The 19,356-nt window shown below is 30.2% G+C and overlaps 1 protein-coding gene across 1 annotated transcript in view; it reads left to right on the forward strand.

Annotated features, from left to right (window-relative positions):
* Positions 1-19,356, forward strand: part of stard9 (StAR-related lipid transfer (START) domain containing 9) — a 49,632-nt gene that overhangs the window by 13,850 nt on the left and 16,426 nt on the right. Inside the window, exons 4-16 of the mRNA XM_058056015.1 lie at positions 6,218-6,334; positions 6,423-6,455; positions 7,279-7,340; positions 10,552-10,664; positions 10,958-11,100; positions 12,617-12,684; positions 12,761-12,858; positions 12,949-13,182; positions 14,473-14,570; positions 14,648-14,725; positions 14,792-14,869; positions 16,040-16,222; positions 18,684-18,735. Coding sequence (XP_057911998.1) covers positions 6,218-6,334; positions 6,423-6,455; positions 7,279-7,340; positions 10,552-10,664; positions 10,958-11,100; positions 12,617-12,684; positions 12,761-12,858; positions 12,949-13,182; positions 14,473-14,570; positions 14,648-14,725; positions 14,792-14,869; positions 16,040-16,222; positions 18,684-18,735 — 1,357 coding nt within the window. The remainder of the gene's footprint in view (positions 1-6,217; positions 6,335-6,422; positions 6,456-7,278; positions 7,341-10,551; positions 10,665-10,957; positions 11,101-12,616; positions 12,685-12,760; positions 12,859-12,948; positions 13,183-14,472; positions 14,571-14,647; positions 14,726-14,791; positions 14,870-16,039; positions 16,223-18,683; positions 18,736-19,356) is intronic.

The following is a 19,356-nucleotide window of genomic DNA, read 5'->3' on the forward strand; positions in this document are numbered from 1 at the left end:
ACCATTCCGCTTGTTGGTCTTCCTTCACTGGGGGGGGGGGGGCGGAGTTGTGGTTTTTAATCTATTGGCTTTTTTACATGGGGATTCTACTCTGTGACTGCTAAAAATGGAATTGGTACTGTCCTGTACACTTCTTCATTCCCACACAGAAATGAAAAGGGGGGGCCGTACCGTACACTGCCCCCCCCCCCCCCCACTCCCTTCTGGGCCGCCATGCTAATTTGACCTACAAATTCAGTCCAAGTGTGACAGACGAGAGCATTGTTGAAGTGGAGCCAAATGGTTTCTCCCATGCACACGTTTAGGATCTTGATTTGCACTCCTCGGCCAGGTGTTGCATTCAGGGAACTGAGACAGGGTTGGTTTTTTTTTTCGCCTTGCAGCTGTCGGCTTGTTTGGGAGAAACTGTGCTTCTCTCATTTTTTTTTCTCCTTTTACAGTCTTGTTTCTTGACTTTGCACAAAGTGGTTGCAAAGGTTGCAAAATTCAGCCATGTTTCCCCTCTGTGTCAAATACTGAAAAATACTAAAAAATTAGTCCGTTCCTGGGTCAAACAAAAATTACATTTGTCGAGTTTATCAGGGATAATTATTCCCAAATCCGACTGTGGTAGGTGAAGTTACGGCGTAGAAAATCTGGCCGACGTAGTAAAGTGCAAAAGCAAAGCAAGGCAAAATTTTTGTCATACACCCAAAAAGCAAATATAAACATATTCTTTTTAAAAAAAAATATTTGTATTTTATATTATTTTTTTTAGATATTTTTTAAATTTTTTTAACATATATATTTTTTTAAATAAATATATATATATTTTTTAATAGAAAATGTGAAACTAATAATATTACACAGTGGGGGCAGTACTCAGGTGGAACCTTTGTCTTGGGGCGTGGACTTCCACCCATGCTCGGACGCAATCTGGACTCCGTGGGCGAGAGACCCGGGGTACACCCTGGACTGGTGGCCGGCCAATCCCAGGGCACATAATATAGACAAACAACCATTCACACTCACATTCATACCTATGGACAATTTGGAGTCGCTAATTAACCCAGCATGCTAGCATGTTTTTGGAATGTGGGAGGGAACCGGAGTACCCGGAGAAAACCCGGGTAAAATCCTTACAGATCGGACCCGTAACATTTGCATAAATTTTGGATGTTAACCAAAAAAAAACATGCTAACCGGGGCATGTTAACCAAGGTACTACTGTTTTTCCCAAATTGGATAGAGTCAAAGATTGGACTATACTCTATGTAGCTTAATAGATATTTTGTAGGCTGGAAATGCTATTACAAGTGGAACCCTCCTTTGGGGTCCGAAATGTCCAGATTAGGGGTACAGGTCTTGGTCCCCGATAAGATGGTCTTTAAATGCCCCGAATGTCATCGAAGTCTGTACCAGCTGTTCGGTATTACTGAGACATTTTCCATGACGGTGTAAAGCAGGGTTCTCAAACATGCGGCCCGCGGGCCAAATGTGGCCCGCAGGACACTAGTTTGAGGCCCCCCACGCAAGTTTGATATGGATGCTGTATGGTATCATGTACCCAGAAAAAAAATATTACGTTTGATTAATGTTCATGTTAAAGGTTAAATAACTGTTAATAGTTATCCTCCCTATCCGTGTGGAAGTGGTAAGTTTTTGGCTATTTAAGTTGAAAGGAAATAACTCGAAGGCTACCGTTTAGGTGGCTAGCTCTCTAGTTTGCGAGTTAGCATGTGTCTCGAGACCCTGCGGTTGCGCAATATGTTGTAAATAACGCACGGAACGTTCCAGATGATTTTAACCAGGGGTCTCAAACACGCGGCCCGCGGGCCAAATGTGGCCCGCAGGACACTACTTTGAGGCCCCCGCCTTGATATGAAAGTTTAATGTTAGTTTGATATGGATGCTGTATGGTATCATGTACCCAGAAAAAATGATTACGTTTGATTCATGTTCATGTTAAAGGTTAAATAACTGTTAATAGTTATCCTCCCTATCCGTGTGGAAGTGGTAAGTTTTTGGCTATTTAAGTTGAAAGGAAATAACTCGAAGGCTAGCATTTAGGTCGCTAGCTCTCTAGTTTGCGAGTTAGCATGTGTCTCAAGACCCTGCAGTTGCGCAAAAAAAGAAAATTGGAACCAAGGCTAAGTTTTTTTTTTTAATTTTTTTTGTTTTTAAAAAATGGGTTTTGTGTTTTTTTTTGTTTTTTTTGGGGGGGAAAACCTGATGCGGCCCAGTCTCACCCAGACACGAGCTCCAGTGGCCCCCCAAGTAAATTGAGTTTTAGACCCCTGGTTGTAAAGCATGTTTAAGAGCGGCCCTGAACACACCAAATGGACTTCCTGTTTTTTCTATGGAACTAGGTTATTCTTCCTAATTGACCCAAAGAACCCAACTTCCTGTACAAGGCCGATTTCTATATTCTGCTTTTCCTTCTCCGTTGTTTCGTCAAGAACCAAAACAAAGTTTTTGTTTTGGGAAAAATCCCAAGGATGTCGATGCTAATGTTTACTTGGATGTCGATGCTAATGTTTCCAACAACAACCTCAGTCGTCACTTTCACTGATTGTCATCCTTGCTTTGATATCAACTTTTATCCCAAAAGGTTTACTGTCCACTTTCAACACAAAAACATAAGAGAAGCCTTTTTCCTACCTTTTGTCCCGGGACCCTCGGGCCTGTCATGGCCCCCATGGAGTTATTTTAAGAGGGTCCGCTTTAACAATGTATTAACTCTCCAGGGAGAAGAGTAGTGTCTTCTTTGTCGTTGTTGAGGGGGCAACCCTCGGTGGTCCGCACACTTTGACGTTTGAAAGGCTTTTATTGAGAGTCAGATCTCCAAGCCCTGGCTCCCAATCCAATCAGGTTCTTGTTAGAAGCACAAAGAGTTCCCAGTTAGAAACAATTATCCAGTACTGTTATTTCAACTTTGGTTGTATTGCTGGTCGGATAAATGCTTTGGACGACGGGGGTGGTGTAACTTTTTACAGTGAGGGCCACAGGGGGGCCCCTTTCATATTTTGGAAATGCTAAGATATTAGCAGTTTTGTCTTATGGGTGAAAAGCCTATTATCATCAATCTATCAATTTTGGTTGTTTTTTTCCTCACTTTTGCTGCTGTTTTTACCCCCAAATATTTCTACTTTCTTCTTATTTTTGTTTTATAATTTTTTAAATAACATTATGACATTGTTATGACTTAACTTAACTTTTATTTAATAATTTTTATTAAATATTAAAATTATTGTATATATATATATATATATATATGTGTGTGTGTGTAATATAAATATGATTTTTTATTTATTTTTATTAAATAGTATTTATATATTTATCTATATGTATATATTATATAAAAAGGATTTTATTTATTTATTTTTATTAAATATTATTTATATATTTATCTATATGTATATATTATATAAAAAGGATTTTATTTATTTATTTTTATTAAATATTATATATTTATCTATATGTATATATTATATAAAAAGGATTTTATTTATTTATTTTTATTAAATATTATATATTTATCTATATGTATATATTATATAAAAAGGATTTTATTTATTTATTTTTATTAAATACTATTTATGTATTTATCTATTTAATAATTATATTGCTATGTAAAAATAATAATAATAATAAAATAATTTTCTTAACTTTGCAACTTTTTCTCATTAGACTGACTTTTTTCTCTCTTTCTACTTTTTTCTTATAAAAATTACAGCATTTTTTTAAATTTTCTATATATATATATATATATATTTAATTTTTATTTATTTTATTAAATATTATTTATATATTTAATAATTATATTGTATATTGTGCTCTAAGCTATTTAAAATTTAAAATGTTCTTAACTTTTTTCTCATTAGACTGACTTTTTTTCTCTCTATTTGTACTTTTTTCTTATAAAAATTACAGCAATTTTTTTATTTTCCAACTATTTTAACTTTCTATTTAAAATTATATATATAATTATTATATACATATTTAATTTTTATTTATTTTATTAAATATTATTTATATATTTAATTATATTGTACTCTAAGCTATTTAAAATTAAATGTTCTTAACTTTGCGACTTTTTTTCTCTCTATTTGTACTTTTTTCTTATAAAAATTACAGCAATTTTTTTATTTTCCAACTATTTTAACTTTCTATTTAAAATTATATATATAATTATTATATACATATTTAATTTTTATTTATTTTATTAAATATTATTTATATATTTAATTATATTGTACTCTAAGCTATTTAAAATTAAATGTTCTTAACTTTGCGACTTTTTTTCTCTCTATTTGTACTTTTTTCTTATAAAAATTACAGCATTTTTTTTTATTTTCCAACTATTTTAACTTTCTATTTAAAATTATATATATATAATTATTATATAAATATGTAATTTTGTTTATTGTTATTAAATATTATTTATATATTTAATAATTATTGTATATTGTACTCTAAGCTATTTAAAATTAAAAACTTTCTCAACTTTTTTTCTCTCTATTTGTACTTTTTTCTTGCTTTAAAGCAAGTCCAAGCTAAATTCATCCCCGCCGCTTTTGTAAGGTTCTGGACTCGTACTCGCACACCGGGCGGCATATTGAAAGTATGCTTGTGTTTGATCTGTGGGAATTGTACCAACTTTGAGAGGATTCCTCAATCGTTCGCCGTGTGTACTTACCCACCAGGGCTGGACCCCGGCCTTGGTGGGGGGTTATGGGGCCTCGCTGATCCCAGACTGTTTTGGTTGGGAGGTCTCGGGTCTGCTTCTAGATCAGGTTGCTGATGTAATTCTGCTTGTAATTCTTATTCCACGAAAGGTGAACCCTGATGTAACGAGGGAACTACTATGACTATTTATCTGGTACTATTTACATCTGGTACTTTTACAATCACTAACTGTTACATTTGTTCACTTCCTGCTTTCATAATATAACTTTTTTTAACCTTAAATTTTTTTTAAAACTTAGAATCAGTAACTTTTACATTTGTTCACTTCCTGCTTTCCTAATATATATTTTTTAAACTTAATTTTTTTTGTACTTTTACAATCAATAACTGTTACATTTGTTCACTTCCTGCTTTCCTAATATAATTTTTTTTCAAACCTTAATTTTTTTTTTACTTTTACAATCAGTAACTGTTACATTTGTTCACTTCCTGCTTTCCTAATATAATTTTTTTTCAAACCTTAATTTTTTTTTTTACTTTTACAATCAGTAACTGTTACATTTGTTCACTTCCTGCTTTCCTAATATAATTTTTTTTCAAACCTTAATTTTTTTTTACTTTTACAATCAGTAACTGTTACATTTGTTCACTTCCTGCTTTCCTAATGTAATTTTTTTAAACTTAAATTTTTTTCAACTTTTGCAATCAGTAACTGTTACATTTGTTCACTTCCTGCTTTCCTAATATAATTTTTTTTCAAACCTTACATTTTTTTTTACTTTTACAATCAGTAACTGTTACATTTGTTCACTTCCTGCTTTCGTAATGTAATTCTTTTAATTTAAATTTTTTTTAACTTTTACAATCAGTAACTGTTACATTTGTTCACTTCCTGCTTTTCTAATAAACTTTTTTAACTTAATTTTTTTTAACTTTTACAATCAGTAACTGTTACATTTGTTCACTTCCTGCTTTCCTAATATATTTTTTAAACTTATTTTTTTTAAGTTATACAATCAGTAACTTACATTTGTTCACTTCCTGCTTTCCTAATATAATTTTTTTGAAACTTAAATTTTTTTTGTAGTTTTACAAAAATTACTACTACAGTAACTACTATTACTATTTACTTCAGCACAATGCTATCATGATAGCATCTTAGCTAAATGGCTAACACTTCACATCGGCCTTTGCCGTACGCTAAATGTTTTCTTTAATATTCTTTTCATCTTTGAATATTTCACCTTCCTTCTTCAATAATCTTTGTACATTTTCCTTTAATATGATGAATTTATTCTCATCATATTTTTTTTATTTATTCCCGTAATATTAGAACTTTTTTTTTTAAATGTTTACCTTTATTTTGAGGTACTCTTTGGCGAATTTTCCGCGTTAAAAAGACAAGCAAATAGAGCAAAGTGAAAACAAAGACGCTTAGTCGATTATTTGGATTATGTCGGATTCTCCGACAGCCCCCCCCCCCACGTTTGCCCCACCACTATGTTTTTATTCCATGTTTATTTTAATAACTGGCTCTTTTGTTCCTCAGGTGTTCCAGGACTTGGGCGTGTCGGTGCTAGCCGGAGCTTCCGAGGGCTACAACGTGTGTCTGTTTGCTTACGGCCAGACCGGCTCGGGAAAGACTTACACCATGATGGGAACAGCGGTGAGCAGAAAAGGGGGGGGGGGGGGCGGAGTTATTTGTCCGTCACGTCCCAAACGGTAAAAGCGCTAACTGAAATGTTATTGTTCAGGACTCCGCCGGTTTGACTCCTCGCATCTGCCAGGTATGGAAATACGACACGATACGGTGTGGACTACATATCCACAGTGACACTACATTTTTTTTTTATTTTCTTTTCTTAATTTTTACATTTGTTCACTTCCTGCTTTCCTAATATATATTTCTTTAAACTTAATTTTTTTTGTAACTTTTACAATCAGTAACTGTTAAATTTGTTCACTTCCTGCATTCCTAATATATATATTTTTCAAACCTTACATTTTTTTTAAACTTTTACAATCAGTAACTGTTACATTTGTTCACTTCCTGCTTTCGTAATGTAATTTTTTTAACTTAAATTTTTTTAAAACTTTTACAATCAAACTTTTACATTTGTTCACTTCCTGCTTTCCTAAAATATATATTTTTAAACTTTTACAATCAGTAACTGTTACATTTGTTCACTTCCTGCTTTCGTAATGGAATTTCTTTAAACTTTTACAATCAGTAACTGTTACATTTGTTCACTTCCTGCTTTCCTAATATATATTTTTTTTAAACCTTAAAAATTTTTTTTTTAACTTTTACAATCAGTAACTGTTGCATTTGTTCACTTCCTGCTTTCCTAATATAATTTTTTTTAAAACCTTAAAATTTGTTTTTTAACTTTTGCAATCAGTAACTGTTACATTTGTTCTCTTCCTGCTTTCCTAATATAATTTTTTTAACTTAATTTTTTTTTACTTTTACAATCAGTATCTGTTTTATTTGTTCACTTCCTGCTTTCCTAATATAGTTAGTTTTTAATTTAAGTTAATTTTTAATTTTATGTAATTTTTTTATCATATTATATATAATATTTAATCACATCCTCGTTGTCCTTAAAGGGTCTGTTCAGGTCTCGGGAACCGCTTCCCGACGGGCAGAACTCCAGCCGAGTGGAGATCAGGTACCTGGTGATGCCTCTTCTCATTTTACCTGCAAAGCTTCGGGCAATGAAATGTTCATTACTAACTTGTTTTTCTCGTTTTGGTCGAAAGGTGTTTGCACGCTTTGTCGGTCAACAACGTACACGATTATTAAAATGACTTTTATCTTTCTATTGTCATGCACAACGTTATATCATTTCATAATTTCATTTAAACATGCGTCAGATTCCAATTGAGTGCATCCCATAATCAGTTCCCAGTTCCACATGTCCAAAAGGAGTAGGAAGAAGCAAAGCTTATTAAATCCTACCCCTCCATCTGGTACTTTTACAATCAGTAACTCTTACATTTGATCACTTCCTGCTTTCCTAATATAATTTTTTTCAAACCTTAATTTTTTTAACTTTTACAATCAGTAACTCTTATATTTGTTCACTTCCTGCTTTCCTAATATAATTTTTTTCAAACCTTAATTTTTTTAACTTTTACAATCAGTAACTCTTATATTTGTTCACTTCCTGCTTTCCTAATATAATTTTTTTTCAAACCTTAATTTTTTTTAAAAACTTTTACAATCAGAAACTGTTACATTTGTTCACTTCCTGCTTTCCTAATATAATTTTTTTTAACTTTATTTTTTTTAAACTTACAATCAGTAACTATTACATTTGTTCACTTCCTGCTTTCCTAATACAGGTAAGGGCCAGAAAATTAGAATATTTTCATAAACTTGATTTATTTCAGTCATTGTGTTCAAAAGGTATAACTTTTACATTATATTTAATCATTGCACACAGACTGATGCATTTCAAATGTTTATTTCTTTAATTTTGATGATTATAGGTGGCAACAAATGAAAATCCGAAATTCCGTGGGTCAGAAAATTAGAATATTACCTAAGGCCAATACAAAAAAAGGATTTTTAGAAATGTTGGCCAACTGAAAAGTATGAACGTGAAAAATATGAGAATGTACAGTACTCAATACTTGGTTGGAGCTCCTTTTGCCTCAATGACTGCATTAATGCGGCGTGGCATGGAGTCGATCAGTTTCTGGCACTGCTCAGGTGTTATGAGAGCCCAGGTTGCTTTGATAGTGGCCTTCAGCTCTTCTGCATTTTTGGGTCTGGCATTCTGCATCTTCCTCTTAACAATACCCCACAGATTTTCGATGGGGCTAAGGTCAGGCGAGTTGGCTGGCCAATTGAGAACAGAAATATCATGGTCCTTAAACCAGGCACTGGTAGATTTGGCGCTGTGTGCAGGCGCCAAGTCCTGTTGGAACGTAAAATCCCCATCTCCATAAAGCAGGTCAGCAGCAGGAAGCATGAAGTGCTCTAAAACTTGCTGGTAGACAGCTGCGTTGACCTTGGATCTCAGGAAACAGAGTGGACCGACACCAGCAGATGACATGGCACCCCAAACCATCACTGATGGTGGAAACTTCACACTAGACTTCAAGCAACGTGGATCCTGTGCCTCTCCTCTCTTCCTCCAGACTCTGGGACCTCGATTTCCAAAGGAAATGCAAAATTTGCTTTCATCAGAAAACATAACTTTGGACCACTCAGCAGCAGTCCAGCTCATTTTTTCCTTAGCCCAGGTGAGACGCTTTTCGCGCTGTTTCTTGTTCAAAAGAGGCTTGACACGAGGTATGCGGCAGTTGAAACCCATGTCTTTCATGCGTCTCTTGGTGGTGGATCTTGAAGCACTGACTCCTGCAGCAGTCCAGTCCTTGTGAATCTCCCCCACATTTTTGAATGGGTTTTTTTTTCACAATCTTCACCAGGGCGCGGTGATTCCTATCGCTTGTACACTTTTTCCTACCACAGTTTTTCCTTCCCTTTGCCTCTCCATTAATGTGTTTGGACACAGAGGTTTGAGAACAGCCAACCTTTTCAGCAATAACCTTTTGAGTCTTGCCCTCCTTGTGCAATGTGTCAATGGTTGCCTTTTGGACAGCTGTCAAATCTGAAGTCTTCCCCATGTTTGTGTAAGCTTCAGAACTGGACTGAGAGACCATTTAAAGCCCTTTGCAGGACACCAGGTGTCTTCAAAATTGAACCCTTTCACAATATTCTAATTTTCTGACCCACGGAATTTCGGATTTTCATTTGTTGCCACCTATAATCATCAAAATTAAAGAAATAAACATTTGAAATGCATCAGTCTGTGTGCAATGATTAAATATAATGTAAATGTTATACCTTTTGAACACAATGACTGAAATAAATCAAGTTTATGAAAATATTCTAATTTTCTGGCCCTTACCTGTATATATTTCTTTAAACTTATTTTTTTTTTAAACTTTTACAATCAGTAACTGTTACATTTGTTCACTTCCTGCTTTCCTAATATAATTTTTTTTAACTTTATTTTTTTGTAACTTTTACAATCAGTAACTGTTAAATTTGTTCACTTCCTGCATTCCTAATATATATTTCTTTAAACTTATTTTTTTTTAAACTTTTACAATCAGTAACTGTTACATTTGTTCACTTCCTGCTTTCCTAATATACATTTTTTTAACCTTAATTTTTTTTAAACTTACAATCAGTAACTTTTACATTTGTTCACTTCCTGCTTTCCTAATATATATTTCTTTAAACTTAATTTTTTTTTACTTTTACAATCAGTAACGGTTACATTTGTTCACTTCCTGCTTTCCTAATATACATTTTTTTAACCTTATTTTTTTTTAAACTTACAATCAGTAACTGTTAAATTTGTTCACTTCCTGTTTTCCTAATATATATTTCTTTAAACTTAATTTTTTTTAACTTTTACAATCAGTAACTGTTACATTTGTTCACTTCCTGCTTTCCTAATATACATTTTTTTTAAACCTTACATTTTTTTAAAACTTTTACAATCAAACTTTTACATTTGTTCACTTCCTGCTTTCCTAAAATATATATTTTTAAACTTTTACAATCAGTAACTGTTACATTTGTTCTCTTCCTGCTTTTCTAATATAATTTTTTTTAACTTTTTTTTTTTTTTTACTTTTACAATCAGTAACTGGTACATTTGTTCACTTCCTGCTTTCCTAATATATATATTTTTTAAACCTTACATTTTTTTTTACTTTTACAATCAGTAACTGTTACATTTGTTCACTTCCTGCTTTCCTAATATAGTTCATTTTTAATGTAAGTTAATTTTTAATTTAATATAATTTTTTTAAATCATATTATATATAATATTTAATATATTTAATCTGTTTCTGTAGCTTTTTGGAGATCTACAACGAGCGAGTCCGAGATCTGCTAGGAGGTGGCGAGCACAAGAAGAGAACCTCCCTGAGAGTCCGAGAGCATCCCGAGAAAGGTCCCTACGTGCAAGGTGAGTACTTTTATACTTTTAGACGTAGTACTACAACAATGGAGTCCCGCCTCCTTGCTTTCTCTTTCCTTCCCGCATCCACTCATTGTCTGTGACCACAGGAAGTGAGGTTATTTCCTGATTACATGAACACAAGGTGGCCATGTTGAGGGATCTTGGCTATGGTTGCTTCCAAAAGATGAACATGGTGATTCATCACCAAGCGTTGTTGTGGTGCATCCAGCGTGTGAATCAACGACACCGATCCCAAATGTTCGATGCCGATATCGTCAACTGTTTGTCTTCGATATCAGATCTATCACAGCATGTGGTGTCGGACAGCAAGCAGGCCGTGGAACTCCTGGAGGCGGGCGTCGCCAACCGCATCACGGCGGCCACCCACAACCATGACGCCAGCAGCCGCTCCCACGCCATCTTCACCATCCAGTACACTCAGGTCCCCGCTTCTTTTTTCATGGATTAGTTTTTTTTTTTTTTTAATAAAATAAATGTCATAAATTAAATGTAAAATATATTTTATATCTAAATAACGTATAATAAAAACACATAATAAATATATAAAAATAATATAATGCAATGTAATAAATGTAAAATATGTTTTATATCTAAATAACATATAATAAGAATACATAATAAATATTTAAAAATAATATAATGCAATGTAATAAATGAAATGTAAAATATATTTTATATCTAAATAACATATAATAAAAATACACAATAAATATATAAAAATAATATAGTGCAATGTAATAAATTAAATGTAAAATATATTTTGTATCTAAATGTACAATAAAAACACATAATAAATATAGAAAAATAGTATAATGCAATGTAATAAATGAAATGTAAAATATATTTTATATCTATATAATGTATAATAAAAATACACAATAAATATATAAAAATAATATAATGCAATGTAATAAATGTAAAATATATTTTATATCTAAATAATGTATAATAAAAATACACAATAAATATATAAAAATAATATAATGCAATGTAATAAATGTAAAATATATTTTATATCTATATAATGTACAATAAAAATACATAATGAATATATACAAATAATACAATGCAATGTAATAAATGTAAAATATATTTTATATCTAAATAATGTACAATAAAAATACATAATGAATATATACAAATAATACAATGCAATGTAATAAATGTAAAATATATTTGATATCTAATGTATAATAAAAATACATAATAAATATATACAAATAATACAATGCAATTTAATAAATTAAATGTAAAATAGATTTTATATCTAAATAATGTATAATAAAAATACATAATAAATATATAAAAATAATATAATGCAATGTAATAAATGTAAAATATATTTTATATCTAAATAACGCATAATAAAAATACATAATAAATAAAAATAATATAATGCAATGTAATAAATGTTAAATATATTTTATATCTAAATAACGCATAATAAAAATACATAATAAATAAAAACCATATAATGCAATGTAATAAATTAAATGTAAAATATATTTTGTATCTAAATAATGTATAATAAAAATACATAATGTATAAAAAATATATAATGCAATGTAATAAATGAAATGTAAAATATATTTAATATCTAAATAACATATAATAAAAATACATAATAAATATATACAAATAATACAATGCAATTTAATAAATGAAATGTAAAATAGATTTTATATCTAAATAATGTATAATAAAAATACATAATAAATATATAAAAATAATATAATGCAATGTAATAAATGTAAAATATATTTTATATCTAAATAACGCATAATAAAAATACATAATAAATAAAAATAATATAATGCAATGTAATATTTAATAAAAAATATACAAATGAAATAAAACAAATGAAAAGAAACATTTCTGTTGACAGAAAATGTCTTATAAAATATCTCATGGTTGTCATGATGTCATCATCATCACAGGCCATACTTGAGAATAACCGTCCCTCCGAAACCGTCAGCAAGATCAACCTGGTGGACCTGGCAGGAAGGTGAGTGCGCCCCCTGCCGCCCCCTAGCGTCCGTTTGGATACCGCACGGAACGAGTGAAACTGATGTGACTTGCAGCGAGAGAGCCGACCCCAACTACTGCAGGGACAGACTGACGGAGGGCTCCAACATCAACAAGTCGCTCGTCACGCTCGGCATCGTCATTTCCGCACTCGGTTAGCGATTTCGCTTTTTTTTTTTCTGCTCCTCCTTCTTCTTCTTCTTCTTCTTCTTCTTCTTCGTAATACGTCCCCTTCCGTACGCAGCCCAGAACTCCCACATGTCCAGCAGCTGCCAGAGCATCAACAGTATGGCGTCCGAGGGCGACGGCAGCACGGCGGGCAGCCACAGCAGCTCCTTGTCTGGAGGAGGAGGAGGAGGAGGAGCACCAGGAGGAGGAGGAGGGAGGAGACACTGCTTCATCCCCTACAGGGACTCCATCCTCACCTGGCTGCTGAAGGACAGCCTGGGGGGGAACTCCAAGACCATCATGATTGCAAGTACGTACAAGGAAAGCATTCATTAGATATTTCCAGAAATATATTATATATTATATATGTATTATAAATATACATATTTCCTCAAATATTTTCCAAAAATTACAACTTATTTTTTTGTTTTGTTTCCATAATTTTCAACTTTTTTAAAAAAAAGAAAAATTTTCTTTAATATTCTTTTAATATATATTTCACCTTCCTTCTTCAATAATCTTTGTACATTTTCCTTTAATAATAACATGAATTTATTCTCATTATATTTTTTATTTATTCTCGTAATATAACTTTTCTCATATTACAACATAAAAAATAAGGTCTTTTTTCTTTAATATTTCACCTACATTTTCCTTTAACAATAAAATGAATTTATTATCATATTTTTAAATTTATTCCCGTAATATTATAACGTTTTGCCCAAACAAAATATCCAAAAATGACAACTTTATTTTTTTTTGTTTCTCATATTACAACATAAAAAATAAGGTCTTTTTTCTTTAATATTTCACCTACATTTTCCTTTAATAATAACATGAATTTATTCTCATCATATTTTTTTATTTATTCCCATAATATTATAACTTTTTGCCCAAACTAAATTTCCAAAAATGACAACTTTATTTTCTTTTGTTTCTCATATTACAACATAAAAAATAAGGTATTTTTTTAATATTTCACCTACATTTTCCTTTAATAATAAGATGAATTTATTATCATATTTTTAATTTATTCCTGTAATATAACTTTTTGCCCAAACGAAATTTCCAAAAATGAAAACTTTATTTTCTTTTGTTTCTCATATTACAACATAAAAAATAAGGTATTTTATCTTTAATATTTCACCTACATTTTCCTTTAATAATAAGATGAATTTATTCTCATCATATTTTTTTATTTATTCCCGTAATATTATAACTTTTTGCCCATACAAAATTTCCAAAAATGACAACTTTATTTTGTTTTTTTTCTCATATTACAACATAAAAAATGAGGTATTTTTTTAAATATTTCACCTACATTTTCCTTTAATAACAAGATTAATTTATTCTCATCATATTTTTTAATTTATTTTTATGTGCCGTGGGCCGTAAATGGACCCCAGGCTGCAATTTGGACACCCCTACTCAACAGCAAATCTTAGTGGAGGCCAAATAAAGGCCGTGAATGACTGCGCTAGCTCCTGTCGCGTAGAGGATCTTTGACAAGTGTATTTAGTGACATTCCACACCAAGTGAGAATCACGGTGATTCGATATTCCCGATTGTCCGTGAAATGACCCGCCACGTCTCCGCCCAGCCGTGTCGCCTTCCGCAAGCTGCTACAACGAGACCCTCAGCACCCTGCGCTACGCCGCCCATGCCAGGAACATCGTCAACAAGCCTCGGGTGAACGAGGTGGGCGAGCGCCGCTCAGGCCGCCATCTTTAATGTTCCTCTCATCAACGTGCGCTTTTGGTTTCGTGTGCGTGCAGGACGCCAACGTGCGCCTGATCCGGGAGCTGAGGGAGGAGATCGACAGGCTGAAGAGCATGCTGCTCGGCTTCGGAATGGTACGGCGGGATTACGGGTAACTCGGGTAGGAATGATGGACTCCTGGTTTTTATTCCCTCACCCAGCAGCGGGATCCCAGCCCATCCCTGAGCGACGAGAGGGACGGAACGTTGTCGGACATGGTGTTGCAGAATGAACTGAAGGTAACACGGCGTTCCCGGGAAGACATGCATCTCCAATATTTTTATTAGAATAATTTTTTTATTATTTTATAATTTTTATCGTTTTTATATTTTAAATATAATGCCGATATAAGGCCGATAATTATTGGTACCGGTACTAGGACATCACTAATTAAAAAAAAAAAATTAATTTTATTAAAATCATTAAATTATTTTATGTACAAAAATAAACGTAAAAATATAACCTATATATTTTTACATTTATTTTTGTACATAAAATAATTTATGAAATTACATTTTTATTAAGAATTTAATAATTATTAAATGACACATATATTTTATTTATTTTTGTACATAAAATAATGTATTAAATTATTCAATTTTTATTAAAAATTTAATAATTATGAAATTTTAGGTACAAAAATAAATTAAAAAATAACATATTTTTTAAAATGTTAAAATATAACATATATATTTATTTATTATTATTTATTTGACATTTATTTTATGTCACTAAATATAACATATATATTTTTACATGTATTTTATGTACAACAATAAATGCAAAAATATAACATATATAATTTTACATTTATTTTGTACATAACAATTTAATAATTTATTAAATTACTACATTTTTATTAAACATTTAATAATTATTAAATTATTTTATGTACAAAAATAAATGTCAAAATATATATCTTATATTTTTACATTTATTTACATTTATTACAAAATAAATGTAAAATGTATGTTATATTTTTACATTTATTTTTGTATATAAAATAATTACATTATATTAATTAAAATGTACAAAAATAAATGTAAAAATATATGTTCTATTTTTACATTTATTTACATTTATTACAAAAATAAATGTAAAATATGTTATATTTGTACGTTTATTTTTGTACATAATTTTTTTTTAAATTTTTTCCGAATAAAATTTTACGTACAAAATAAATGTAAAAATATAACGTATATTTTAAAATATTGTAAAAATATAACATATATTTTTACATTTATGTTGTACATAAAATAATTTAATATTTTTAATTTAATATATCATAAAAATTGTATGAATTTACAGTTTATTTTTTGCTATCTAAAATTGAAGTAAAGAGAACATATAAAGGAAAAATATATATTTTTTTATAACGGATGAAGAAAGCGGTGTTAAATGCCCGGCAGGTGGAGCAGCTGACCAAGGACTGGTCCGAGAGCTGGGGGGGGGACAAGAAGGATCTGCTGGACCAGTACAGCGTGGACATCCATGGAGACCGAGGCGGCTTCCTCATCAACTCCCTCCAGCCTCACCTGGTGGCCCTCCACAGGGACGTCCTCAGCACCGGCGTGGCCTTCTACCATCTCACGGTACGCTAGTAGTACTAGTAGTACTAGTAGTACTAGTAGTACAATACTCGTGGTTGTGTGGCTTTACAGCAGGGGCGTCCCACAAGGCCAGATCCATTTTTGCTGGCTTTTTATGAAATGTCCAAACTTTCTTCTTCAATCATCTTTACACATTTTATTCACATAAATTCAGATGATTTAATTACATGAAATTATGATTTTTTTAAATTATCATTTTTTTTATAATTTTCCAAAAATGACAACTCAAAAACTTTTGTTTTTTTTTTGTTTCTCATAATTTCCAACTTTTAAAAAATAATGTATTTTTTACTATTCTTTCAATCTTTTAATATTTCACCTACATTTTCCTTTAATAATGATTAAAAAATATATTTTTTATTTATTCTCATATTATAACTTCTCTCATATTACAGCATAAAAATTAACGTATTTTTTCTTTAATATTTCAGTCCTGCTAGTATATTGACATTATTTTTCCACATAATATTCCAAGTTTATTCTCATAAAATTGCAAAATTATGTAATATTTCAACGTAGTTATCCATAAGTTCCAACTACTATATTTGCTATCTGCACAACAGTAAATCTTTTGATTTTTTCTTTAATTATTTAATAATTATTACATTATTTCATGTACAAAATAAATGCAAAAATATAACATATATATTTTACATTTGTTTTTGTACATAAAATAATGTAATAATTATTAAATAATTAATAATAATTATTATAAATTTTACATTGATTTTGTACACAACAATGTAATAATTTATTAATTTATTACATTTGTATTAAAAGTTTTATATTAAATTATTTTATGTACAAAAGTAAATATAAAAATATAACATATTTTGACACTTTGTACATAAAATAATTTAATAATTTGCCAAATTAAATTATTTTATGTACAAAAATAAATGTCAAAATGTTATATTTTTACATTTATTTACATTTATTACAAAAATAAATGTAAAAATGTGTTATATTTTTACATTTATTTTGTACATAAAATAATTACATTATATAAAAATAATGTGCAAAAATAAATGTAAAATATGTTGTATTTGTACATTTATTTTGTGCATACAAATTTAATAATTTTGCCGAATTAATTTTTACGTACAAAAATAAATGTCAAAATGTTATATTTTTACATTTATTTACATTTATTACAAAAATAAATGTAAAAATATAACATTTACTGTCTGCACAACAGTAAATCTTTCCATTTTTTCTTTAATTATTTAATAATTATTCAATTCTTTTATTTACAAAATAAATGCAAAAATATAACATATATATTTTACATTTGTTTTTGTACATAAAATAATGTAATAATGATTAAATAATTAATAATAATTATTATAAATATAACATATATATTTTTACATTGATTTTGTACACAACAATTTAATAATTTATTAATTTATTACATTTGTATTAAAAATTTTATATTATTAAATTATTATTATTATGTACAAAAATAAATGTAAAAATATAACATATTTTGACACTTTGTACATAAAATAATTTAATAATTTTGCCAAATTAAATTATTTTATGTACAAAAATAAATGTAAAAATATAACATATTTTGACACTTTGTACATAAAATAATTTAATAATTTTGCCAAATTAAATTATTTTATGTACAAAAATAAATGTCAAAATGTTGTATTTTTACATTTATTACAAAAATAAATGTAAAAATATAACATATTTTGACACTTTGTACATAAAATAATTGAATAATTTGACAAATTAAATTATTTTATGTACAAAAATAAATGTCAAAATGTTGTATTTTTACATTTATTTACATTTATTACAAAAATAAATGTAAAAATATGTTATATTTTTACATTTATTTTTGTACATAAAATAATTACATTATATTAAAATAATGTGCAAAAATAAATGTAAAATATATGTTATATTTGTACATTTATTTTGTGCATACAAATTTAATAATTTTGCCGAATTATTTTTTACGTACAAAATAAATGTAAAAATACAACATTTATTTTTGTACATAAAATAATTTATTAATTTTAATTTGGGCCGTAAATGGACCCCAGGGTGCAATTTTGACACCCCTGCACAACAGTAAATCTTTCCATTCTTTGTGCGTGATGCTGACTCCTTTCATCTTTTCTGTTGGCTAGATTCCTCCTCCTCCTCCTCCTCCTCCTCCTCCTCTTCCTCTCTTCTGCTAGAAATAGTGTGGAGGTATAGGTAAGGTAAATGGACTCGTCTTTCCTCTCTTCCTTCAAACTACGACTTCCAAGAGGCTTTAAGCTTAACCTGAATCTGACATTGACAAGCACGCCCTCCAGGCCTGACACTCGTACCGTTGGGGAACACACGTGTTCCTGACACCGCCACCGTCACGCTAACCGGCCCGAGACTCTTTTTGTATCACACGTGTTGATGATGAAATATGTTCTAATTTGTCTTACAGGAAGGAGTAACCCGCATCGGGCCGCTGGACCCGTTTCAAGAACCGCATATAGGTACAAAACTTCTGCCCCCTTGTGGCCGTTTTTATGGTTTAAATAGTGCTAGGAAGTGTAATGCATTAGTGAAGAGTTGCATCATCTCTGTTTTTTATGCTTCTCCTTCAAAAAAAAACATCGGCTATCAATATATATCAAAATATCAATGGCGTATTTATGTATTTTCTACCTAAATTATGTCATTTTTGTCATAAAATCTAATAAAGTAAAATATAAATCAGCGGCGTTAACACAGCATTTTGCATTTTTCTGCAATTTTCTAGTAAATTTGTTGTCATTTTATTTATTCATACACTTCCGAAAAGTGTGAAGACTAGTTAGCGTACTGTTAAATATGCTAGGAAGTGTAATGCATTAGTGAAGGGTTGCATCATCTCTGTTTTTTATGCTTCTCCTGCAAAAAAAACAAAAAAAACATGAAAAACATCGGCTATCAATACGTTGTTGTGATGAGTACGTTTTTGCTAGTGAAATAAGTGAATAATGTTGGCTATATAATAACAAAATAATGGCGTATTTATGTATTTTTTACCTAAATTATGTCATTTTTGCCATAAAATCAAATAAAGTAAAATATAAATCAGCGGCGTTAACACAGCATTTAGCATTTTTCTGCAA

The sequence above is a fragment of the Doryrhamphus excisus genome, chromosome 19 (genome assembly GCF_030265055.1).
Source record: "Doryrhamphus excisus isolate RoL2022-K1 chromosome 19, RoL_Dexc_1.0, whole genome shotgun sequence".
Taxonomy (NCBI): Eukaryota; Metazoa; Chordata; class Actinopteri; order Syngnathiformes; family Syngnathidae; genus Doryrhamphus; species Doryrhamphus excisus.